General features: G+C 35.6%; 1 protein-coding gene across 3 annotated transcripts in view; it reads right to left on the bottom strand.

The window, feature by feature from the left end:
- The window catches only part of LOC118192340 (ATP-dependent translocase ABCB1-like), a 209,882-nt gene that overhangs the window by 28,866 nt on the left and 153,574 nt on the right, over nt 1-27,442 (bottom strand). For all 3 annotated transcript variants that reach the window (XM_085812456.1, XM_085812455.1, XM_085812458.1), the window contains 3 exons: nt 24,443-24,646; nt 6,479-6,579; nt 6,176-6,316 (listed from right to left, as the gene is read on the bottom strand). In XM_085812456.1, coding sequence (XP_085668582.1) covers nt 6,176-6,316; nt 6,479-6,579; nt 24,443-24,646 — 446 coding nt within the window. The remainder of the gene's footprint in view (nt 1-6,175; nt 6,317-6,478; nt 6,580-24,442; nt 24,647-27,442) is intronic.

Below are 27,442 nucleotides of genomic sequence, written 5' to 3'. Positions count from 1 at the left end.
TATATACATCATTCGATACGCTCTTTAACGAACTTACTATTTAGAGAAGTACCTTCCCTGTTATTAACACATTAAAGGCGGATGATCTTGACGGAAGTATGCTAGGTAACGCGGCGACCGCTTCGCCTCGTTTTTCGTGCTAGAGCGGGCGATATTTTGTGTAATTACAAAAAATTTGGACTTAAAAAAGTTTATTTAAACTCTTAAAACTACAAGTAATATTAAAAAAGAACTAAACACTAATTACAAAAAATATTTCAAAGTATATATTTATGAGAATAATTTAGTATTTTTTTATGAGTGTGATAATGTTGATAACACAATTAGATGTTCGTATTAGATTCGAGTGTTATATTGATAACACAATATAACACTCGCCACTTTGAAGAGGTGCATTGTAAAACTCGCATTTGAAGCAAGTCAACTTTCTTTTTTTATGTGCCGCACAAACTGCGCAGTTTCGTTGGGCATGTAGATTTTTGCTTTTATTTTGTATTCGAATTAATTTGCGCTTTTTGATGTCTAGCGAAATACGTCCAGGCGGATCAATTTTATATCGTGGAGTCCGTGGTGCCGAGTTCGATGTTGTGGCTCTTCTAGGTTGTGGCTCTTCAATGTCCATCAAATCGTCTGCATATATATCTTTATTTTCACGTGAAACCCTATTGAATGATTTCAAAATTTACTGTAAGTAGAATTTGAACAACCGAACAGCTTCAAACCACAAAACATACCAAATACAAATGTAAAGCTACAGTCGAGATAAATGCGCAAGCTACAGTCGAGATAAATCGTAGTACTACGACTTCTGCCTTTAAGCTACAGTCGAGATAAATCGAAGTACTACGACTCCCGCCGTTAAGCTATAGTCCAGATAAATCGTAGTACTACGACTCCCGCCGTTAAGCTACAGTCGAGATAAATCGTAGTACTACGACTCCCGCCTTTAAGGTACAGTCGAGATAAATCGTAGTACGACGACTCCCACCGTTAAGCTACAGTCGAGATAAATCGTAGTACTACGACTCCCGCCTTTAAGGTACAGTCGAGATAAATCGTAGTACGACGACTCCCACCGTTAAGCTACAGTCGAGATAAATCGTAGTACTACGACTCGTACTACGATCGTTCGTTGTACTCGATCGTTCGTACTCGTACGTTCTCGATCGAATAACAAGATATCGTTATTCGATCGAGATAACATATTCGATCGAGTCGAGATAACAAGATATCGATAAATCGTAGTACGACGACTCCCGCCGTTAAGCTACAGTCGAGACAAATCATAGTACGACGATTCCCGCCTTTAAGCTACAGTCGAGATAAATCGTAGTACTACGACTCCCGCCGTTAAGCTACAGTCGAGATAAATCGTAGTACTACGACTCCCGCCTTTAAGGTACAGTCGAGATAAATCGTAGTACGACGACTCCCACCGTTAAGCTACAGTCGAGATAAATCGTAGTACTACGACTCCCGCCGTTAAGCTATAGTCGAGATAAATCGTAGTACTACGACTCCCGCCTTTAAGCTAAAGTGGAGATAAATCGTAGTACTACGACTCCCGCCTTTAATGTGTTGACTAATGTTTCATTTCTGAAGACGTTGGCAATTTCGGAAAGCATACAGGTCTGCGTGTTGTCAAACTCTTCTGCAGCTAACGAAACTGACAGAATCTTCGACAAGCTGAAACGAGGTAAAAATGAAACTCCTTTTCCTTATATTTCTATTACCATTCGTCATAAAATAAAATACATCACTGCAGATGCTTCGTAAGGTTATTCTTATTTGTGTCTATTTTCTAATCGAACGTTTGATATTCTATTTGTGGTCCCCTTTTATCGGTTAGATAATATAGTAAAAAAGTGTTGAAAGCTCTTCCGCTTTAATTAGTGTACATTTGTTTCATTTTATTTGCTTTAATTCTTATTCAATGCTACATTTTTTCCAGTTAAACAGTATCAATTTTTAATTTGACTTCTCGAAAATATTCAAAAAAGATATCAGAATCGAGACTTTGTTTAGGATTACAAATGACCTTTCTCATTATACAGGGTGTTTATAAAGTCCTGGACCCATTTTGATGTTTAACAACTCATAAAATAATAAAGATAGATTAAAATTAATAACATAAATGGTTCGATAGACTCAAAAGGTTTCATGCCCCTTGTCAATGAACTTCCACGTGTGCCCCCTTCGCCGCACGGAGAATATCAAGTCGATATTCAATTTCACGCCAGGTACCGGCAAGCATGTCGGCATCCACAGAGGCTATTGCGGTTGTAATTCTGGCTTTTAGGTCATCCAGGTTCGAGACCCTCCTCCTGTAAACGTTGTCCTTTACAAATCCCCAAAGGAAAAAGTCCAGTGGCGTTCTATCAGGTGATCTGGGTGGCCAAGGAATTGGACCTCCTCGCCCAATCCATCTTCCTGTAAAATGGTCATTCAAAGAACTACGAACGATGGTAGCCCAATGAAGGTGGTGCACCATCTTGTTGCAAAAAGACGTGTGGCTGAAAAGTAAACATAACATTTCAACAGTTGCCAAAAACAAAAGATAGAAAAATACAATTAATAAGCAGACGATATTTAGAAAAGAACAGATATTTAGACTGGAAAATGAAGTTATCTGAAATTAACCACACTCGCAGATGATATTTACAAAAGTAAAGATATTCAAACCTGAAAAAGAAAATATATAAGTTATTCCATCAATAAATGCCACAAGTTTGTTTATATCTTCATTATTTTATAAGTTATTAAACATCAAAATGGGTCCGGGACTTTATAAACACCCTGTATTTTCACGAAGCTATATAATCAAGCCCCATGAATGGACGTTTTCTCCATGTGTAACACGGATAAGTTCTTTATGGAGTAGCCCCTCCTTTGGCAGATATCATTGTGTGCGACACCGTAATAAAAAATATCAAATACATTTAAATCGTTTTCCATTAAAATTTCGGCTTCTGTCGAGATGTTCAGGGAAGTTAAATACAACTCTAATATTTAAGTAAATGGTTAATGAAGATTGCAAACAATTAATTATAGCTTGAAAACTTAATTTTGCTAACATCTAATATTCTATTTATTAATTCATACACCTTTAGTTTCATGAAATTGCAAAGGCTGGAACAATACATTATTATGTAGGCTTCTTAATTGCGAATAAAACTATTTCCACTAAATTACAACGCTTATTCACAAAGTATCAAATGAAAATAAGAAGTACGATGTGTAAGGTCGTTATAAAAGAGATAAAATTTCGCTAAGCATAGTAAAGTAAAGGAACTTTTGGTCTACTTTGCGTTAATAATTTAGATCAAGTAGCTTGAAAGGCTGAGAAAAACGTTGGTAAAAAATTTTTATCTGTACATCCTCCTTTATTTTCTCCTTCCCTGATTCAGATAACTTTTAGATGGTTATTTAATGGTTTTCTAAGCATTTCAAAAGCAATATCTACAAATGTCTTAAAAATTAAGAGATTAATTAAGACTACAAATGTCTTAAAGTTTAAAAATTAATTTCGAGTAACAAATCATTTTAATGTTTGATATTAAGATTAGCTTGAAATAATTTGACAATTTTTAGGGTTAGATTGTCAAACTATTAGAATCATTGTGACGAGAAATGTGAAAAATCTACCATACCGTCCTCGTAATTAAAATTATGTGTAGGATTTTCATTATTTTAATTAACCAATTATTTAGACATTTGCTGTTACCTCTTTCTTCCGTTTCCACGCCAGAATGCAAATTAGCTCAAGTGTATTCAAGATAAGATTTTTAAATTGCAACAGATAATGTGTTCTGCCTCTCTAGGCCACGTTACTATGTTGCTAGCTTATATAAGATTTGCAGTCTTCGGACTTGCATTATAATTTCTGATGTTTAATATAAAGGCGTTTCGGTTTCGAGCCAACTTCGCGTTAAATTGGTTAGTGTAGCCTTCGGCTACTAGTTACTGGAATTTAAACTTTACGTTTGCACTCAAGTTACCTCACCGTAAGAGCTGGAGGAGCTCACTGTAAGCACCATGTGTGCCTTCTTCAATTTTACACTCTTCTCAAGGCTCAGTTGTTATTTTCGACTTGGTGATAATTCACTGATAATCTAGCTAAAGTTTGCTTCGAGTTCATAATTGCTAAGATTACCAAACTTTATACACGTATTTCCCATTTACTAGTTGGACGTGCTACCATTTCACCACGGAAGAATGCGATAGTTCCTTGAAACTTACCACACATAAGAACCATTTAGATAAAGACAGCATGCACGAGAGAAAAAGATAATCTCTACATATAATAAAATAAAGAGTCTGCTTCTCTGTGTGTGTCTTTCGTTCGCGCTGCGCGTAAGCTAATAGACCCACGGCTACGAAATTTGGTACATAGGTGCATCTAGACAAGAGCCAGTGCAGCTCCAAGCAATTTTTTCAAAATTCGAATTAGAATTTTTTTAATTTTATGTTTCGTGACGAAATTGCGTCATTTTGAAACATAATCGGCTATAGGAAAGCGAGATTTTACTCTACACACTCCATTTTCCCATCGTCATGAAACGTAGGCACTTAGCTATTTTACGAACTTAAAATAAATTTCGTGTTTCAATAAACCGATTCAATACGAATTTATTTAACAAAGTGAGCTTAACACCTTTTCAACGCGATTTTTTTCTAAAAAAGTTTATTTTTAAAAATGTACAGTTTATTTTTCTTTGATTTTTGGACACGTTAAACTTTTATCCTTGCGACTGCTTTTACAAAAAGAATTTAGGAAAAATGATAATATTTCGTATTTTTAATTTTTTTAAATGAAGCTTCCGAGTACACTTCTCACATCTTTAAAAATGTGATTTGGGCAACAATTTTCCTGTCTTACTGTTGTTGATAGATTTTTGATGAAATCGTATCATTTTGAATAGTATCATTCTTTTAGAACTATGGGTTTGGCAACAGTTTTTCATCGTATTTCTTATGTCAGTGTTTTTAAGAGATTGGCATATTTCATTGTCATTTTTATACATATATAATACATTTTTATTGATTTTTTTTTTTTTTATGATAAAGTTGTTCTGCAAAGTAAAATTCAGCGCGGAATTTTATGTTCTTTGAGTTGCTTTCATGTTATTTTTTGCTTATTTCAATATTTGTAAGATATTGAAAAATTTTGCATGATTTTTTTCTTCAACGGAAAGTTGGTTAATATTTTCATTAGGATAATTAATATTTTTATTAAGGGATATAGCTTATTTCATTGTAATTTTTTCTCTTGAAAATATAAGATAAAATATCATTAATTATACTTTGCTTTTCAAAATTTTTTGTTTTTTATGTTCTTTTATGTTATTTAATGCTCACTTCATTGTCTTTAAAATATTGAAATGTTTTGAGTGATTTTTTTTTAGGAAACAAAGTTCTTAACCTCCTTTATACCATTTGAGTTCTTAAGATTTTGAAAAGGGAAGTTGGTTAATTTATTTATTAGGATAATTAATATTTGTATTAAGGGATATTGCTTATTTCATTGTAATTTTGTTATACGTAATAACTTTTTTTTATGAAGTTGTTCTGCAGAGTAAAATTCTAAGCAGTTTTTAAATTTAACGTTTGGTGTTCCTTTCAGCCATTTTTCCGGTACATTTAAAAGACAGACGAAGGCTGGCAGCGAAGCTGCTAGTTTCTTATAAATTAATGAATTAATGTTTCTTATAAATTAATAATTTTCAAAAAGGAAGACATGGATCATTTGCTAAAGCATTAGAGAGCTATCTGTTTAAGGAAAGATGCCTTTTTAAGGATTCTGCGAGCGAAGTTGGCCCATATTACGTTAGATGTGAAGTAAATCATAAAATATCCGTGCAGTTAAGCTAGTAACCGAACTATTTCTAGTGTTCGAAGGGCGTGTCCAGTTTGCTTCTATGCTCTGTAAAATAAATACCGAAAGTTATGCGTTTTAATTTCAGTTTATATCAATATATATTATTATATATATTATATATATTATATATTATATATATTATTATATATTATTATATATTATTATATATATTATTATATATTATTATATATATTATTATATATTATTTATATATATTATTATATATTATCCAGCTACTTATTTGGAATGGTGAACGTTTGTGGCGTCTTTCGATGATTGCATTAATTTATCACTCACTTCATAAGATCTGAATATGCAATTTCATCATTTGCTACAAGAATACATCCATAATATATCCCAGCAGCGTAAGCAAATGCTTGAACCGATTGCACGAAACCATAAATGATTCCTCGGATTTGGGATTTCAGTCGAGATTTTCTGAAAAAAAAAAAGAAATACTGTCGCAAATTTTGGCAAAATATTTCTTTACTTTAATGTAACTTTTTAACGTAATGCATTATAACAAAAATCAGATAATAAATGCATTCGAGTTTCGAGTGTAGAATGACTGATTTGACTGAGACATGTCACATGACTTACTTGTGAGGCTCTAAAAGCGCATCATGAAACTTGATGAAAAATGTCTTTTCTTCATGCAGGGATGCTACAGTTCGGATGCTTTCTATAGCTTCAATAGCAATCTGAAAATACAGAAAACAAAACTTTGTAGAGACATTAGGATTATTTTTCGAAGCCAGGGAGATAAGCGATGGAGGACGCGGGCACTGTTCCTTTGCCATTCGGTTAATCAGTACAGCGCCACGTCCACCCTTATCTAGAATTGGCCAGTTGGTGTGACCACACGAGAGCCTCGCACGAGACTCCCAGATCCAGTGCCTAGAGCATCCGGTGGGCAATCGAACAGACCAATATGCCCCCGGGAATTCCCCCTCTCGAACCACGGACCTCTGGAATACCGGCCTAGTGTGCAGAACCAGTACACCACGAAGGCACGCTAGGAAGGCTGGAGAAATACGTTATATACTCCAACTTTGAAAGGGCGACTGGATTTTTAGGGACCAAATCGCCAAATCCTGGGTGCGGAGAGTCATTATTCACAATCTTTTTTAGTTCGAGCGCCACTGTAGAGACATTAGGTATATTTTTGGAAGCCGGAAAGATGAAAAATAGCAACGTCTTCGCCGGGAATCAAACCGCGGACCTCTGGAATACCGGCCCGGTGTACAGAACCACTACACCACGAAGGCAGGCTGGGAAGGCGGGAGAAATACGCTATATACTCACCCTTTTAAAAGGCGACTGGGGTTTTTAGGGGACTCAATCGCCAAATCTTGGGTGCCGAGATTCATCATCTACAACCCTTTTTAGTTCGGGCGCTACTGTAGTGACATTAGGTATATTTTTGGAAGCAGGAAAGATGAAAAATAGCAACGTCTTCGCCAAAAATCTGACCACGGACCTCTGGAATACCGGCCCAGTGTGCAGAACCATTACACCAGGAAGGCAGGCTAGGAAGGCGGGAGAAATACCTTATAACTTCCTATTTTTTTCTTTCAAAACTAATACTATATAGTTTGTACATATCTTCTTTAAAACTGTGCTGCACGAACAGGAAACCTTTTTTAACTCTTTCGCATCGAAGAGACGACCAAATCTGTTTTCAACAAACATCGAAAACGCCCGTGTTTACGAATTTGTCTTGGAATAGTTTCCCTTTCCCCCTTGCTGCTCTTGGAGGTTTTTCTGCGGTTTCTTCCATTGTGTGCAGTTTCACCTTAGGGCCGGATTGCACCTGCGAACCTCATTGCACCTGCGAAAGTCAATAGCTTTCCGTATTTCTCCTTTATTTGCTTCAAAAGAATGATTGACATGTCTTTTAACAACTCGCGAAACCAATGAGCCATACACTAACGTGGAGGGGAAAGAACTAGATAGAAAATAAACGAGGCGTTGGGGTGGTTTGCCGTTGCCTGAATGAACGGGCGTTACGGGCGACTTCGATGCGAAAGAGTTAAATAAATAATAACTCGCGCATCAAAATAAATAGCCCAATGGATGGCGTGCGAAATCATTCGCGAAGCAGTTATCCTCTCTTGGAAAACAGTTTCAGATTCTCAACTAAACGAATTCCTCGTTGTTTCGATGCAGCCGATGTTTATACAGAGATAAAAAAAATCGCTTCTAGAGCTCCGAAATGTATTTTCCGCCAAATTGTCGCAAAAACCGATAACGAGTATTTCTGCCTGTAGTTGCGGTACTATTTCAGCTGCATTTACACTTCAAACGTCGACCGCTCCAAAATTAAAAAATTTACACGAATTTATTACAATTAAACAAAAGTATAAAAGCAATTCCAAAAAAATTCACTAAGTAAATAAATAAATAATAACAACAGTTAACTTTACAAAAATGCATAGAACCTAAACTGTAAACAAATAAACATTAAAATTGCAAGCATATTTTTATAATCACTACTTACAGTGAAACAGAAAGCAAAGCTCGATCTGCGTATAACATTATAAGGAAAAAACAAGAGATTGAAGAGGTGGAGGCAATTAGGTTAGCTTCTTAAGAACTGCATACTAGGTGTGAGATTTCATTGGGCTATTTATTTTGATGCGCGAGTTGTTATTTATTTAAAAAGTTTTCCTGTTCATGCAGCACAGTTTTAAAGAAGATATGTACAAACTATATATTAGTTTTGAAAGAAAAAATATGAAGTTATAAGGTATTTTATCAGATTCTACGTCTTAAATACAGGCTATTATCTCTTTGAAACCTGCCAATTCGTAAAGTATTAAAGACTGTATATCTAATATAAGTACATTACAAACCTTGCATAAAAAAGATATTTTACAGTGGGTTTCAACTCACTGTAGAATATTTGGTAATGAAATGGCTGAATTTTCAGCTACAAAAGGAACCAAAAATCCTATAGATTCCACTGAATTCTATCCCTTGTCCTTCTGTATCTCGAGTCATAAAAGAACGCATGAATAATGACTTTCGATCCAGGCAAGCAGAGCAAATTAAAGAAAAGCGTTGGAGGGATTTTCTTTTACAAATACCTACTGCTCCGAGACGAATCGCTGTTGCAGCCTGTAAGAGACTGGACATAATTGCCTTGGGGGTCATTTATTTAGATTTGGCATCTTTTCGTCCCCTAACTGTATATTATGTGGGAGAGACATTGTTACGGACACTTCTCATTTTAACCCTTAGTGCTCCGTTGGCTCCAGCCGTCCGTCATTTGTTCCGTAACTCCGTAGGCTCCGCTGCGGAGCCCAATGTTTTTAGCATGATTAGGCTTAAGATGTTACGGAATCGTCGGCGTTAGCAATTGTTATCTGTAGTTGAAACGTGCTCAGTCTCGCTACTGTTACGATTGACACATTATTTGATCCATTTTATGGTTAGCAACAAGGAAAAAAATAATTATTGTGATGAGAATATAGAGTCGAGTGATAGTGAAGATGTGTTTGATTTTTCATTGTTAGAAGATATTGTGAAAGACAATGTTGATTATAATTCTGACACTTCAAATAGTGGTTCCGAAATTATACTACCAAAGGGACGACGAATGGTAGTTATTGAAAGCGAAAGCGAAGAGTCGCGGGAAGACTTAGATGAATGGCGCGATGTCACGGAAGAATTAGATATTCCGGATAGAATACATTTTAGTGTATCGATATAGGTCATTGGACCACAAAATTCCTACTAATATTGTACAGCCGACACAATATTTCAAATTATTTTTCGCAAACGAACTGATAAACGAAATTATAAAAGAAACCGACAATGACGCAGAAAATGTTCTAAAGAATAAAGAAACATCTAGTAATTCTATTTGGAAAACGTGGCGTGCGGTGGAAGAGGATGAGTTTTGGGCTTTTATTGAAGTTATTATCAATATGGGTACGATACCCCTGGCGAATATGCAGGATTATTGGTCAGTTAAGGAGAATAGTCACATCCCTTTCTTTGGTAAAATATTCACAAGAAAGAGATTTATGCAGAAATTCTGGATGCTGCATTCCGCTACATGTCACATTCTTTTTAATGAATATTAACACAATATTTCAAATTAATTTTGACAAACGATTCTCGCAAATGAAATTATAAAAGAAACCGACAATGACGCAGAAAATGTTCTAAAGAATAAAGAAATATCTAGTAATTCTATTTGGAAAACGTGGCGTGCGGTGGAACAGGATGAGTTTTGGGCTTTTATTGAAGTTATTATCAATATGGGTACGATACCCTTGGCGAATATGCAGGATTATTGGTCAGTTAAGGAGAATAGTCACATCCCTTTCTTTGGTAAAATATTCACAAGAAAGAGATTTATGCAGAAATTCTGGATGCTGCATTCCGCTACATGTCACATTCTTTTTAATGAATATTAACACAATATTTCAAATTAATTTTGACAAACGATTCTCGCAAATGAAATTATAAAAGAAACCACCAACAATTACGCAGAAAATGTTCTAAAAGAATAAAGAAATATCTAGTTCTAAAGAATAAAGAATATACTCGTTGGAAATTGTATTTGGAAAACGTGGCGTGCGGTGAAAGAGTATGTGTTTTGGGCTTTTATTGTAGTTATTATCAATATGGGTACGATACCCCTGGCGAATATGCAGGATTATTGGTCAGTTAAGGAGAATAGTCACATCCCTTTCTTTGGTAAAATATTCACAAGAAAGATTTATGCAGAAATTCTGGATGCTGCATTTCGCTACATGTCACATTCTTTTTAATGAATATTAATACAATATTTCAAATTAATTTTGACAAACGATTCTCGCAAATGAAATTATAAAAGAAACCGACAATGACGCAGAAAATGTTCTAAAGAATAAAGAAATATCTAGTAATTCTATTTGGAAAACGTGGCGTGCGGTGGAAGAGGATGAGTTTTGGGCTTTTATTGAAGTTATTATCAATATGGGTACGATACCCTTGGCGAATATGCAGGATTATTGGTCAGTTAAGGAGAATAGTCACATCCCTTTCTTTGGTAAAATATTCACAAGAAAGAGATTTATGCAGAAATTCTGGATGCTGCATTCCGCTACATGTCACATTCTTTTTAATGAATATTAACACAATATTTCAAATTAATTTTGACAAACGATTCTCGCAAATGAAATTATAAAAGAAACCGACAATGACGCAGAAAATGTTCTAAAGAATAAAGAAATATCTAGTAATTCTATTTGGAAAACGTGGCGTGCGGTGGAAGAGGATGAGTTTTGGGCTTTTATTGAAGTTATTATCAATATGGGTACGCTACCCTTGGCGAATATGCAGGATTATTGGTCAGTTAAGGAGAATAGTCACATCCCTTTCTTTGGTAAAATATTCACAAGAAAGAGATTTATGCAGAAATTCTGGATGCTGCATTCCGCTACATGTCACATTCTTTTTAATGAATATTAACACAATATTTCAAATTAATTTTGACAAACGATTCTCGCAAATGAAATTATAAAAGAAACCGACAATGACGCAGAAAATGTTCTAAAGAATAAAGAAATATCTAGTAATTCTATTTGGAAAACGTGGCGTGCGGTGGAAGAGGATGAGTTTTGGGCTTTTATTGAAGTTATTATCAATATGGGTACGATACCCTTGGCGAATATGCAGGATTATTGGTCAGTTAAGGAGAATAGTCACATCCCTTTCTTTGGTAAAATATTCACAAGAAAGAGATTTATGCAGAAATTCTGGATGCTGCATTCCGCTACATGTCACATTCTTTTTAATGAATATTAACACAATATTTCAAATTAATTTTGACAAACGATTCTCGCAAATGAAATTATAAAAGAAACCACCAACAATTACGCAGAAAATGTTCTAAAAGAATAAAGAAATATCTAGTTCTAAAGAATAAAGAATATACTCGTTGGAAATTGTATTTGGAAAACGTGGCGTGCGGTGAAAGAGTATGTGTTTTGGGCTTTTATTGTAGTTATTATCAATATGGGTACGATACCCCTGGCGAATATGCAGGATTATTGGTCAGTTAAGGAGAATAGTCACATCCCTTTCTTTGGTAAAATATTCACAAGAAAGATTTATGCAGAAATTCTGGATGCTGCATTTCGCTACATGTCACATTCTTTTTAATGAATATTAATACAATATTTCAAATTAATTTTGACAAACGATTCTCGCAAATGAAATTATAAAAGAAACCGACAATGACGCAGAAAATGTTCTAAAGAATAAAGAAATATCTAGTAATTCTATTTGGAAAACGTGGCGTGCGGTGGAAGAGGATGAGTTTTGGGCTTTTATTGAAGTTATTATCAATATGGGTACGCTACCCTTGGCGAATATGCAGGATTATTGGTCAGTTAAGGAGAATAGTCACATCCCTTTCTTTGGTAAAATATTCACAAGAAAGAGATTTATGCAGAAATTCTGGATGCTGCATTCCGCTACATGTCACATTCTTTTTAATGAATATTAACACAATATTTCAAATTAATTTTGACAAACGATTCTCGCAAATGAAATTATAAAAGAAACCGACAATGACGCAGAAAATGTTCTAAAGAATAAAGAAATATCTAGTAATTCTATTTGGAAAACGTGGCGTGCGGTGGAAGAGGATGAGTTTTGGGCTTTTATTGAAGTTATTATCAATATGGGTACGATACCCTTGGCGAATATGCAGGATTATTGGTCAGTTAAGGAGAATAGTCACATCCCTTTCTTTGGTAAAATATTCACAAGAAAGAGATTTATGCAGAAATTCTGGATGCTGCATTCCGCTACATGTCACATTCTTTTTAATGAATATTAACACAATATTTCAAATTAATTTTGACAAACGATTCTCGCAAATGAAATTATAAAAGAAACCACCAACAATTACGCAGAAAATGTTCTAAAAGAATAAAGAAATATCTAGTTCTAAAGAATAAAGAATATACTCGTTGGAAATTGTATTTGGAAAACGTGGCGTGCGGTGAAAGAGTATGTGTTTTGGGCTTTTATTGTAGTTATTATCAATATGGGTACGATACCCCTGGCGAATATGCAGGATTATTGGTCAGTTAAGGAGAATAGTCACATCCCTTTCTTTGGTAAAATATTCACAAGAAAGATTTATGCAGAAATTCTGGATGCTGCATTTCGCTACATGTCACATTCTTTTTAATGAATATTAATACAATATTTCAAATTAATTTTGACAAACGATTCTCGCAAATGAAATTATAAAAGAAACCGACAATGACGCAGAAAATGTTCTAAAGAATAAAGAAATATCTAGTAATTCTATTTGGAAAACGTGGCGTGCGGTGGAAGAGGATGAGTTTTGGGCTTTTATTGAAGTTATTATCAATATGGGTACGATACCCTTGGCGAATATGCAGGATTATTGGTCAGTTAAGGAGAATAGTCACATCCCTTTCTTTGGTAAAATATTCACAAGAAAGAGATTTATGCAGAAATTCTGGATGCTGCATTCCGCTACATGTCACATTCTTTTTAATGAATATTAACACAATATTTCAAATTAATTTTGACAAACGATTCTCGCAAATGAAATTATAAAAGAAACCGACAATGACGCAGAAAATGTTCTAAAGAATAAAGAAATATCTAGTAATTCTATTTGGAAAACGTGGCGTGCGGTGGAAGAGGATGAGTTTTGGGCTTTTATTGAAGTTATTATCAATATGGGTACGATACCCTTGGCGAATATGCAGGATTATTGGTCAGTTAAGGAGAATAGTCACATCCCTTTCTTTGGTAAAATATTCACAAGAAAGAGATTTATGCAGAAATTCTGGATGCTGCATTCCGCTACATGTCACATTCTTTTTAATGAATATTAACACAATATTTCAAATTAATTTTGACAAACGATTCTCGCAAATGAAATTATAAAAGAAACCGACAATGACGCAGAAAATGTTCTAAAGAATAAAGAAATATCTAGTAATTCTATTTGGAAAACGTGGCGTGCGGTGGAAGAGGATGAGTTTTGGGCTTTTATTGAAGTTATTATCAATATGGGTACGATACCCTTGGCGAATATGCAGGATTATTGGTCAGTTAAGGAGAATAGTCACATCCCTTTCTTTGGTAAAATATTCACAAGAAAGAGATTTATGCAGAAATTCTGGATGCTGCATTCCGCTACATGTCACATTCTTTTTAATGAATATTAACACAATATTTCAAATTAATTTTGACAAACGATTCTCGCAAATGAAATTATAAAAGAAACCACCAACAATTACGCAGAAAATGTTCTAAAAGAATAAAGAAATATCTAGTTCTAAAGAATAAAGAATATACTCGTTGGAAATTGTATTTGGAAAACGTGGCGTGCGGTGAAAGAGTATGTGTTTTGGGCTTTTATTGTAGTTATTATCAATATGGGTACGATACCCCTGGCGAATATGCAGGATTATTGGTCAGTTAAGGAGAATAGTCACATCCCTTTCTTTGGTAAAATATTCACAAGAAAGATTTATGCAGAAATTCTGGATGCTGCATTTCGCTACATGTCACATTCTTTTTAATGAATATTAATACAATATTTCAAATTAATTTTGACAAACGATTCTCGCAAATGAAATTATAAAAGAAACCGACAATGACGCAGAAAATGTTCTAAAGAATAAAGAAATATCTAGTAATTCTATTTGGAAAACGTGGCGTGCGGTGGAAGAGGATGAGTTTTGGGCTTTTATTGAAGTTATTATCAATATGGGTACGATACCCTTGGCGAATATGCAGGATTATTGGTCAGTTAAGGAGAATAGTCACATCCCTTTCTTTGGTAAAATATTCACAAGAAAGAGATTTATGCAGAAATTCTGGATGCTGCATTCCGCTACATGTCACATTCTTTTTAATGAATATTAACACAATATTTCAAATTAATTTTGACAAACGATTCTCGCAAATGAAATTATAAAAGAAACCGACAATGACGCAGAAAATGTTCTAAAGAATAAAGAAATATCTAGTAATTCTATTTGGAAAACGTGGCGTGCGGTGGAAGAGGATGAGTTTTGGGCTTTTATTGAAGTTATTATCAATATGGGTACGATACCCTTGGCGAATATGCAGGATTATTGGTCAGTTAAGGAGAATAGTCACATCCCTTTCTTTGGTAAAATATTCACAAGAAAGAGATTTATGCAGAAATTCTGGATGCTGCATTCCGCTACATGTCACATTCTTTTTAATGAATATTAACACAATATTTCAAATTAATTTTGACAAACGATTCTCGCAAATGAAATTATAAAAGAAACCGACAATGACGCAGAAAATGTTCTAAAGAATAAAGAAATATCTAGTAATTCTATTTGGAAAACGTGGCGTGCGGTGGAAGAGGATGAGTTTTGGGCTTTTATTGAAGTTATTATCAATATGGGTACGATACCCTTGGCGAATATGCAGGATTATTGGTCAGTTAAGGAGAATAGTCACATCCCTTTCTTTGGTAAAATATTCACAAGAAAGAGATTTATGCAGAAATTCTGGATGCTGCATTCCGCTACATGTCACATTCTTTTTAATGAATATTAACACAATATTTCAAATTAATTTTGACAAACGATTCTCGCAAATGAAATTATAAAAGAAACCGACAATGACGCAGAAAATGTTCTAAAGAATAAAGAAATATCTAGTAATTCTATTTGGAAAACGTGGCGTGCGGTGGAAGAGGATGAGTTTTGGGCTTTTATTGAAGTTATTATCAATATGGGTACGATACCCTTGGCGAATATGCAGGATTATTGGTCAGTTAAGGAGAATAGTCACATCCCTTTCTTTGGTAAAATATTCACAAGAAAGAGATTTATGCAGAAATTCTGGATGCTGCATTCCGCTACTTGTTAATGTAAACTCTTGTTAATGAATTGTATGTTCATGTGCTACTACTAAAAATAAAATAAAATAATTAAAAATCACGCGTAAGAATATGCAGTGCAACGAAACTCATGCCAACGGATTACACAAGATCTACACTTTTTTATATGATTTTGCTTGTACGTGATGACTTGATATTTTTAATAAGAAAGCAGAATATGCATCGGTTTCGCAGTTTCGATACACCGCCATTCAGTGGCATTTATTTCAATTTTCTGTACCCTTCTAACGAACTCTTAAATTAGAACTACGAAATTTATGCAAGAAAAGTAAACAACTTGTTCACAGTCACCAAGTTCATTTTGACCTTGCAAATTATATATTTGCAAGGTCTATTATTAACTTAAGAATTAAAACTTGAAATACAGACGATTACACCACATACCTTATCAAGGAGAAAATGAATCCTTGTCAACCTTTTTCGTATAGCTCTAGAGTTAACCTAGGCGTTTGGTTGCAAACGCCTAGGTAAGGTCATTTGTTGTATGCTTTGAAGAAAATGCAAGGCAATTTAAAAGAAAATTGGAAAAATATACTCGTTGGAAATTCTCCCACGATTTTCCCAGAGATGCAACACGTTGTAATTAATCAACCATAAAGACTGATAATATGACAGCACTTTAGATAAGTATTAGTCGTCAAGGCTGAGTAATTGACTAGACAATTTCATTATCGACTAACCGTCACTAAGTAAGTTCTACAAGGTAGATTAATTATGGCCAAGAAGCAAATTTCTGAGATTAAAAAGTTCTTAGCATTTCGCAAAAATCAAAATTTTCAATGACTGAAAATCTATTTCGTATTATTTTAAATTTATGTTATAATTGTTAGCTTACTTTCTTATTTATGTAGCCATGATTTTTACTTTCATTAGAATTTACATAAAAAGTAACTGTTATGTTATAAAATCCAAAGAAGAATTTTGAATAAGGAATTACTTATCAATTTTTTCTAGACTTTCAGAATATAGTTTTCGAAAACCCGTATTCAAACAATGTTTTTCCGACCGACAGTTTCGTTTGGCAACGGCCAAGAATGCTAGTACTACCTGCGTACGGAAATCTTCGTAGAGGACGTTTTGAGGGAAACTGCCTCGTATACACGTTACATATGAAGAAAAGCAAGAAAACGCTAATGCAGAGAAATCGCTATACCGATCGAACTACCAGTATTCAGCTGACGATCCGACTTTACCGATCGTCAGCCTCTACTTAAACAGCTAACAGTTTGCACAGGACTGCAATCATATGCGTCAATTTAACCTCTTTGAATATGAAATATTGCAGGAAGACAGGCACCTTAGACCATTTACTGCATTTATCCTCAACGAAAATCAGAACTTTCCAACCTAACTTTCTACCCTGTGTTTACTTGTAATACTGAAACGCTTAAAGTTAAGCAGCCGCTATCGGGGTCATGGCACGGGAGGGTGACCTCCCACGTGACTACGAACTCAAGTCTTCTACTGCTTACTGTAGATCTCTCACTGCTCCTGTTGGTTTCAAATTTCTTTTATTTTATTTTATTTATTTCAGCTTCTAATTTACTGGAAAAATATGTTTTTTATGTCTCTGCAATTGAATATTTTGTAAAGAGCAAATTTTTCATGATTTTCGCATACACGTCTCAACAGCCAATCAGAAGACCTCTACTAAGAGATATCTTTGACTGCTTCTGCTGGACTCCAGGCGTAATTTTACTTTGTAAATACGTATTTTGGATTGGATTGGATTATTGTAATTTGGCACAAAACCTGTCAAGGTTATCTGCGCCAGACAAATGGTAACAATGCAATTAATCATTTGTAAAAACTTCTAGCTTAGGTAAAAAGAGACAGATTACAATCTCTGATAAAAGCTGATATCTTTTAAAAAACAGTTTAAAGTCTATTATAAAAGCCAATATCTTTTAAAAACAAACAAATTACGATGATGTGGTTTTCCAATTAAATTTCCTAAGTCCAGTTCTGAACAATTAAAATGTTTTTGGCGAAAATAATTAAAACTCTGGCATTCCACCAAGATGTGATGGACTGTCAGATCTGCATTGCAGTTTGGGCAGCTGGGATTCTCTTCTCCCTTCAGAAGATACTCATGGGTCAGGCGACAATGGCCAATTCTCAGTCGAGTCAAGAGGACATCCTCCCTTCTATTAGCCATACATGGCCAGTATCCAGTGGTGGGTTTTACATTTCTCAGCTTGTTATATACTTTGTCATCCCACTGCTTTTGCCATTTGCTGAGAATTTTGCTTTTGACAAACCCTTTGATGTCTGCAAAATACGTATTTTATTTTTGTATATAGTCTTTCTAATTGTGAGAAAAATGCACTTTGATGTGTTCATACACTGAATATTTGTAAAAATGCACACTGTTCCTGAAACTTGGACCAGGATATCTCCAGCCTACCAGACGCCGCTATAGCCTCACGTGACAAAGTAGTCACGCCCTCTTTCACTTTGCATCCTGTCCTTCGGACACATTCATGCAATTGCCATACCTGCAGTGTACTTATTAATTCATGACAGCCAGTATACAGCTTGCTATCTGCAAGCCACACACGGCATTAGTGGGAAAAGGAAAAAAAGAAACAGTTTCGCTGTTGAATATTTCTTTTCAATAAATTGAAAACAAATTTTATTCTAAATTTTAAAACATTATTAAACAAGCAAACAGTTGTCATATTTCTTCATCTAAAATAGAGATGACAGAAATAAGAGATTTGTTGAAAGCTTTCCCAATGTTACTTCCTGGAAGAACTGCGTTAGGAGGCATTCACATTTATAGTTTTAAAATCTTTCCTAACAGAAGAAGTAATCCAAACATTGTTTCGAGGCAACATAATACGAGGGCCATCCAGGAAGTAGATTACGTTTCCGTCTGTGTCCGCTAGGGGCGGGGCTAGCGCGGCCATCTTGGGGTCAGAGCGTTGCGCAGCTCAGTCTGCATCTAGCCGTGCTAGTGAGAGGTTCGTGCTGTGCTCCGTTCAGATACTGTGACGGTTTGAAATGTCTGCGTTAATTGAAAATCCCGCGAGGTGCGCTCAGTAATAAGGTTTCTGACTGCAAAAAACTGTAAACCGATAGAAATCTATCGGCAGCTTCGTGAAGTGTATGGGGACAACATTATCACTGAAGGTGGAGTGCGTCAGTGGGTCATAAGATTTCAAAATGGCAGAACCAATGTTCACGACGAAGATCGAAGTGGGAGACCCAGCATAGTGACCGCCGAACTTCTCGAAAAAGTCGATGCTAAAGTCCGTGAAAATCGAAATTTCACAATAACGGAACTTTCTTTGAGTTTTCCACAAATTTCGCGAAGTTTGTTGCACGAAATCATCAGCGAAAAGCTTGGTTACCACAAGTTTTGTGCAAGATGGATTCCAAAAATCTTGACAGAGGACCACAAAAATCAGCGAATGGCTGCAGCGTTGAACTTTTTGGACGCTTACCATAAGGATGGTGACTCTTTACTCGATCGCATCGTTACTGGTGACGAAACATGGGTGAAACATGTGAACTGTGAAACGAAATTGCAATCAATGCAGTGGGGGCACACAAGTTCTCCCCAAAAACCCAAGAAATGCATGCAAACAATGTCGGCAAGGAAGATGATGGCGACTGTTTTTTGGGACAGAAAAGGTGTAATTTTGGTGGACTTCCTGGAAAGAGGCACTACAATAAACTCTCAAAGGTATTGCCAAACTCTCCAAAAACTCAGAAGAGCAATTCAAAACAAGCGCAGAGGAATGTTGAGCTCTAAGATTTTGTTGATTCACGACAACGCCCGGCCCCACACGGCAAATGTCACTCGTAAAGTTCTTGAATCTTTTAAGTGGGAGTTGTTTCCTCATCCGCCGTACAGTCCCGACCTGGCACCGAGCGACTTCCACCTATTCCCAGCAATGAAGAAGTGGCTGGCTATGCAGCGTTTTGATGACGACGCACAGCTGCAAGAAGAGGTAACGAAGTGGTTGAAGGCGCAGGCGGCCGAATTTTTCGACGAAGGAATTTCCAAGCTCGTACATCGCTACGATAAATGCCTTAATTTGTATGGTGACTATGTAGAAAAGTAGTATTTGAGTGTGGCTTTCATCTGTATATAATAAAATTTGTTTCCTATACTTTGTTTATTTTTTTATTCCAAAACGTAATCTACTTTCTGGATAGCCCTCGTAGAAGTAATCTGCTGAACTCAGCAACTGATGAACAGAAAACGGTGCAAACTCAGAAATCTCAGTATTGCACTCCACGTGTGGAGACATTAGGTTAATTGGAAGCAGGCAAGGTGAAAAATGAGCAATCGCCTTCGCCGGGAATCGAACCACGACCCTCTGGAATACCGGCCCAGTGTGCAGAACCACTATACCACGAAGGCACGCTAGGAAGGCGATAGAAATACCTTATATACTCCCCCTTCTAAAGGGCGACTGGGGTTTTTAGGGGTCCCAATCGCCAAATCCCGGGTGAGGAGAATCATCATCGAACACCCTTTTAGTTCGGGCGCCACTGTAGAGTCATTAGATTAATTGGAAGTAGAAAAGGTGAAAAATATGCAACCGCCTTCGCCAGGAATCGAACCACGGACCTCTGGAATACCGGCCCAGCGTGCTACCGTTACACCACGAAAGCACGCTAGGAAAGTGGGAGAAATACATTATATACTCCCCTTTTAAAAGGGCGACTAGGGTTTTAGGGGACCAAATCATCATCCACAACCCTTTTAGTTCGGGCGCCACTTGTAGAGTCATTAGGATTTTTTATTAAAGCAGGAAAGATGAAAAATTAACAACGCCTTCGCCGGGAATCGAACCACGGACCTCTGGAATACCGGCCCAGTGTGCAGAACCACTACACCACGAAGGACGCTAGGAAAAAGGGAGAAATACCTTATATACTTCCCTTTTTAAAGGGCGACTAGGGTTTTAGGGGACCTAATCATCATTCACAACCCTTTTAGTTCATCATTCACCCCTTCTAGTTCATTAAGATTTTTTATTAAAGCAGGAAAGATGAAAAATTAACAACGCCTTCGCCGGGAATCGAACCACGGACCTCTGGAATACCGGCCTAGTGTGCAGAACCACTACACCACGAAGGACGCTAGGAAAGTGGGAGAAATACCTTATAAATGTACGCGAGAATGCAACGACTTCCATTTGTTAGTACTCAACTAAACTATCTACCGTAAATGCTGGAAACAACCATACATCAAAATTCGCAATCTTTGAGTTATTTTTACAATTTTTGTTAATTTTGCAATTTTTCCAATTTTTGAATGCCCACTAGTGCAGCCCATGAATGATATGAGAACTATCTTGCTCAACACCAATTCCAGGATAAGACAAAAACTTCCTAGATAACGACAAATTTGCCGATGACTGGAACCAACGGGATGTAAATTTTTAATTTTAAGAACGCATAGCGCTTATTAATTTATGTGTTATTTGTTTGTCATATTTGTCATTTGTTTGCGCACAAGTTTTTTTCGTTAATCCTGGATGCTAGGGTAAATTTTGAGTCTCGCAATTTTCCGCGAAATTATAATGTTAAATTCCAAGTTGCCAAAAATTCCTCGAAATTACAACTACCTCAAAGGTCGATGGAACTACTAATCAAACAAGTTCTGAAAAGCCAGAAATGTATTCTTTTGAAACGATTTTGCATTATCACTAAATAGTTTTGGATGAACGTATTCCTTTCATACATGTATTTGCAAAATCTAAGCTTTTGCATTCCACAGTATTAACAGCAGTGACAACTTTCTTTCTTTGACAACAAATTTTTGTAAATTTTCATAAGAAAAACTTCAATTGAAAATCATTTGATATTTTCACAATGCTTCCGAATAATTATGAGCAGTTTTTAGTTTCTCCTGTTTAGACTCGGAGTGAAAACAAAATAATTCTTTGAAACTCACTTTTCTTTAAGATTTATATCTAGAAGAAGAAGAAAATATAAAGTGCAAAAAAGAAAAGTGCAAATCAGCATCTAATGACTACCTACGCCTACAAAGCCGGGGCTTAGATCTTAAACTTTAAGGCACCCCCAAAAGCGTCCGATAACTGTGAGAAAACATAGCATTTTTCTTCTCTGAAACTGCAAAAGTGGAAGTTAGAAAACTCAAAAAGAATATTGTACTTTAGGTCTGAGAGTACTTTGATCGAGCCCTATCACCATATTACTTGAACTGAATTCTAAGAGCTAGATTTATGATTTATTAAAACACTCAGATACAATTTTATAGTCTCTTAAATTAAATTAACAAGCGACATGTGACGGAGGACGTGGGCACCAACCCTTTACCATATGGTTAATTGGTGTAGCGCCACGTTCACCAGTATCTATAGTCGAACTTGAGGGCCACACGAAGGTCTCGCGCGGGGCGCCGAAACCCAGCGCCCGGTGTGTTCCGAGGACGGTCCCACTGACCAAAAGCCCCCTCCGGAGATATTTTCCCATTCGCTTGTCCATGCCTCTGTATTTGTTGTTGTATATATAGAAAATGACATAGCCTAACAAGGGTCATCACTGCATTTGCAAGTTGGGAAAGTCTAAGGCAGTATTGATAATGGCATTATTACATATTGTTGACAAACTATTGCTGCATACCAATGGCATATATTATACATTTTCCGTACATTGTACATACATTAAATATATGTTACGGTGGAACACCGAAATCTGGAGAATGTCGACTTTCACCGGTGAATGTCAACATGTCTCTTGGTGTATGTCCGAAATATTTTCCAAATATTCTTATATCTGACTTACACCGATGTCGACATTCACCATGTACTAATGGTGAATGTTGAACATATAACAATATTATATTTTCTTCTCCGTAATTCAGTCGCGAATAAACGCACTTGAGACTTGAAATAAAAACTTAAGGCTAATTATGAGAACCTAAAACACACAATACATTCAAAATGAGAAAGAAAAATAATAGAAGTTAAAAACTTACTTAATTATACAGTACGTTCTAAATGAGAAAATAAAATAACAGTCATAAAAAAACTTAACTAAATTATGTGATTCAAATCTTATTTATTGCAACAACTTAAACTATTATGGCACTTTATGACCTCTCTTTTCGACTTTCACCAGAGCATATCTGTGATTGTCGACATACACCGGTGAGGGTCCGAATGTACAAGAATGTAAAGAAATATTTGATCTTTCACCGACGTATTTGGTGAATGGGTATATTCTCCGGTGAAAGTCGACATTCTCCAATTTCGGTCTTTCACAGTAACATATACATTACACATACACTAATCATCATTACATTATATAGTATTACATTATTACATTCATTTGTATCCTTATTGGGACAGAAATTACTTAAAATCAATCCGTTAATTCCCTCGTTATATTATATCCGTTAATAATTTTAAGAACATCCGTTAATAATTTTAAGAACAGATGGAATTTTAGGTAGGCCAAATGGTGGCCTAAAACTTCCGGGAAGAATAAACGCGTTAATCTGTTCGTGCAAATTGTACTTGCTAACGTGTTTAAGTTGTGGCTTTTCGTCAAGAATAGAGTTAAATGGAGAGCAAGTGAGCCATCTTGCCACTGTATTTCACGCGAGCTTTCAATCAATTGCTATCCGTCTTTAAGGCCAGAGGTTTAGTCCCCTTGTTATCTAAGACATGTTGTAATTTTCCGCAGTTTTGAGTTCTATATATGTAATAATCTGAAAGGCCAACCTTAATGTTATTATATTTTATACCTTAATGTTATTATATTTTCATCTGTATAAAGTATTCGAAGTTAGCTCTTATTTAAATTTAGTTAGCTAGTAGTTCTTATTTTCTTATGTTCATACCACAAGTGGTTGGTCTTTGTATCCCGAAATGTCTGTAAAGTGTGGAAAATAAAGGGTAAAATTAACCCTTCTTACTTGTGTTGTCTATTTTGCACATACACGAACATAGCTTGCGTAAGCTCCCTGTTCCCATTCAGCCCATTATATGTTCTGAATGGGTAAATGGAGTAAATGGCAAAAAAATTGTAGATTCCTCCTTGTCGTATTTTTTCAAGACCATTTCAACAGTGGCTAAACTTTGGATACCTATAAGTAAACAATACAACCGTAAACCCTTTCGGAACGATCAACTTTCTCTGTTAAGGGAACAGTCGGTTCTAAGGCTGAAAGTTCTAACTAACCAGATTCAGTAATTTTAACAACCTGGAAGATGTCAGAAATTGGAGAGAGAATATTACAGTACTTCGTAAAGAAATCAATTCAAGTTTTAATATTTTTATAAATAGTATGGGCTACCGTAAAGACGGTAGGTTTTTAAATTTGTTGTAGATCTACTAAGTTTTTTTTGGGGAGAGGGAAAGGCGAAATCATGAAAAATGCGTTAAATAGCGTACTATATTTTCATTGCTTTGTAATTTGCAAGATATCATATCAACACTGAATTTAATTCTAAAACTCAAAATAATATAAACAAGTTAAGTGTCATGACTAGAATAGAAATTACCAAAATAAAGGTTCCCAATAGCACTCTGAAAAATAACACAATATGAACAGCATGAAAGAAAATAAATAATTCCATGTTATAAAAGTTCTCATAAATGCATTTTTAGGACAGCAAATAATTTAAAAATATCACCTTTGAAGCTGCTTCGAAACCAGCTTCTTCGACGAACATGTGACTGCTTATAACACGGCCTTCTAGGTAAAAGGCTATGCCAATAAAGGGTACAAATGCAAAAATGACAAATCCCATTTTGTAACTGTACCAAAAGCCAATTACTAGACACGCAGCGAATGTAGATGTTGCATGGAGTCCAGTGGCGATTCTTGACCCCGTAGCCTAAAATTATGGAAAATGATAATTAAATGAAAGTTATACAAGTATATAACTTCTGCTATAGACAATTTAAATAACACATAAATAATATTGTAAATTTATGTAAATATTATGCATTCTCATTTACAATTGTTATGCCATGTGGTAGCATTCAAATCTTACGCAAATATTCCTTTTCTCCCTTTTCTCTTTGTAAATAATTGTTATGGTAGGGAAACATATGGGCGGCTACTTAGGATTTCTAACTTTCAATACCACTCTTCGGTCACAGGTATGTTCAAAATATCATAGCTCAAATACAGTGATGTCCAAAATTTAAACCATAAACGGAAAAATTAGCATCTAGCTTTTTTTAAAAAATTAGCAATGTGAAAGAAACAGCGCGAAGTCACAAAACTTGCATCATTTTGTGAAAGTTTTTTTTTTTTTTTTTTTTTTTTTTTTTAATTATTATTTAAATATAAAAACGGTTAAGTTTTATATTATTTAGTCTTTATTGCTTCTAAAGGAAAACCGAAATCGCCGTATTTGGTAAAATGATATCATATGAGAGATGCCAAGTGATGGGAGTCTCGAAAGGAGCGGCGACAGTTGGATTATTTGCCACTAATGGATCCGGTTAGGTTATTTAATTACGGCAAAGCCTCGAGGGCTATCTGCCTAAGAGGAGGGATGCCTTCGTGGAGGACTTTCTAGGGAAACTGGCTCGTATACACGTTACACATGGGGAAAACCACGAAAACACTCATGCAGCCAGCCCATTCGCGGGATTCGAACCTCGGACCGAACTACCAGTGTTCAGCGACTTTACCGCTCGGCCGCTGGTGGGCACTAATGGATCCGGCATCTAGGTGAAGCAACTGTGTCATGAAGCCCGTGAGTGGTTGTCCAAGGATCCCAACTGCTAATTATCTGAGTCTGCAACCCTCCGTCCTCTCTCCTTTTCTTTACAATATTTATACTCAAGACATTCCAAAAGAATCTCATATTACTATTTGCCGACGATACCGCTATCCTATCTCAAGCTTCAACCATCAATACTATGCAAATTTTTCTACAAAACTATTTGGAACTTCTTGAAAACTAGATGGCGCTGTGGAGAATTGCCGTTAACACTGACAAAACCAAAGCCATTATTTTCAGAAAAGGACAAACAAACTTCCTTCTGCCTAATCCCATCTTCTTTGACGACGAAATTCAGTGGACGGATCAAGTGAAGTATTTCGGAGTCACACTTGACAAAATACTCACTTTTCGGCAACATTTACACGAAACTGTCAGGAAATTCAATATCTCAATAGCTACTGTGCGTCCTCTCCTCGGCAGACGTAGCAATCTGACTATCAACAATAAGCTTATTTTATACAAGTCCATTCTTAGACCTACTTACTTTACGCCAGTCCGGTATGGGGACACGCCGCTAAAACCCACATAAAAAAAGATCCAAGTTATTCAAAATAAAACCCTTCGTGAAATTATTAATGCACCCTGGTTCATCCCAAATTCATATATTCACAGAGATCTTCAAATTGATACTATACAAAATTATATCAAAAAACTTGCAACAATTTTTTTCCTTCCTGTACTATTACATCCAAACAGCTGTATCAGCTCTTTGCGATGCTCACCTTTTTCTAGAGCAAAACAGAAATATCCTTCGGATATTCTAACCTAACATTTTGTTAATTATTTGAAGTACCTACTACCTTACTAATCCAACTTTTTTTCACATTGCTGGTCTATTTTCATTCATTTTATCATTCTTCGTCGACTGATGGCGGCTAAGTGAAATATCTCATTCTTTTCCTTTTGTTTTTCATATTTTCCATTCATATTTTGATTATCATTTCATATTTTGATTTTTCATATTTTCCTTTTGTTGTTCCAGATATTCTCTTATCTGATATAGAGTAAAAGCACGCTGTCGCGCGCTGTTACTCTCTTTCCATTCGACACTAGTAGTACAATGCCAAAATCACACATCAGGTTTCCTTCCAACCTTGCAGCATCACTCCGTTTACTGAGCCCTACGTGCAGGTCAACTGTATGTAAACCAGTGGTTTACATTGACTGAAATTACATTGATATCAAAAAAACATTACATTGAATTACATTGATTGTTTGAAATAATAAAACTATGCTTATTATAATTAAAATTGCTGCCCATCTTTTCCGTCGCCGAAATTCTTTTGTTCCGCATTCTTTTGGAAAACTCTAGTCCCTTTACTAGAGTCTCATTAGGGAGATCGTCCACAATCCAAACAGCTGAACTGCATCTACTATTATAACAACGTAATAAAAATCATTTCAATATTTTCATAAGTATTTAGATGTCACGTGTTACTCCTCCAATTACATAAATTCAGATTATGACACAATAACACGCCGAATAAATACTAATTTACAAACAACAAAAATCAGCGTTATATTTTCAAAATTTTTACAGGACTAGTTTCGGTGGTTTTACCGAACCACCATCCTCAGCTGCAAAACTGCAAATGATCAGATAAGTTAAGAAAGCCTGGACAAGAATAAGCAAGTGGCGCCATCTGTTGATGAAACCAGAACTAAAACATAATTTCTTTAAAGGCCGAAGGCAAAGATGGATTGGAATTAGGATCGTTAACTAGAACAGAAAGATTTTTTTGAATGTGAAATGCCTCTAGAAAATCCAGTTCTCCAATGGAAGATGTTTTTTGAATAATTTTGGCAGCAGAAAAATTGAAAGTGTGATTTTCGGACCAACAATATTGAGCAACAGAAGACTTCTGTGTTTCCTTTTTCCTAACATATGCCTCA

This window comes from Stegodyphus dumicola, chromosome 1, assembly GCF_044657685.1.
Source record: "Stegodyphus dumicola isolate Sdum_Otavi_A_Nest chromosome 1, ASM4465768v1".
NCBI classification, from domain to species: domain Eukaryota; kingdom Metazoa; phylum Arthropoda; class Arachnida; order Araneae; family Eresidae; genus Stegodyphus; species Stegodyphus dumicola.
The sequence above is the reverse complement of the archived record's forward strand: the minus strand, read 5'-3'. Positions and strand labels throughout refer to the sequence as shown.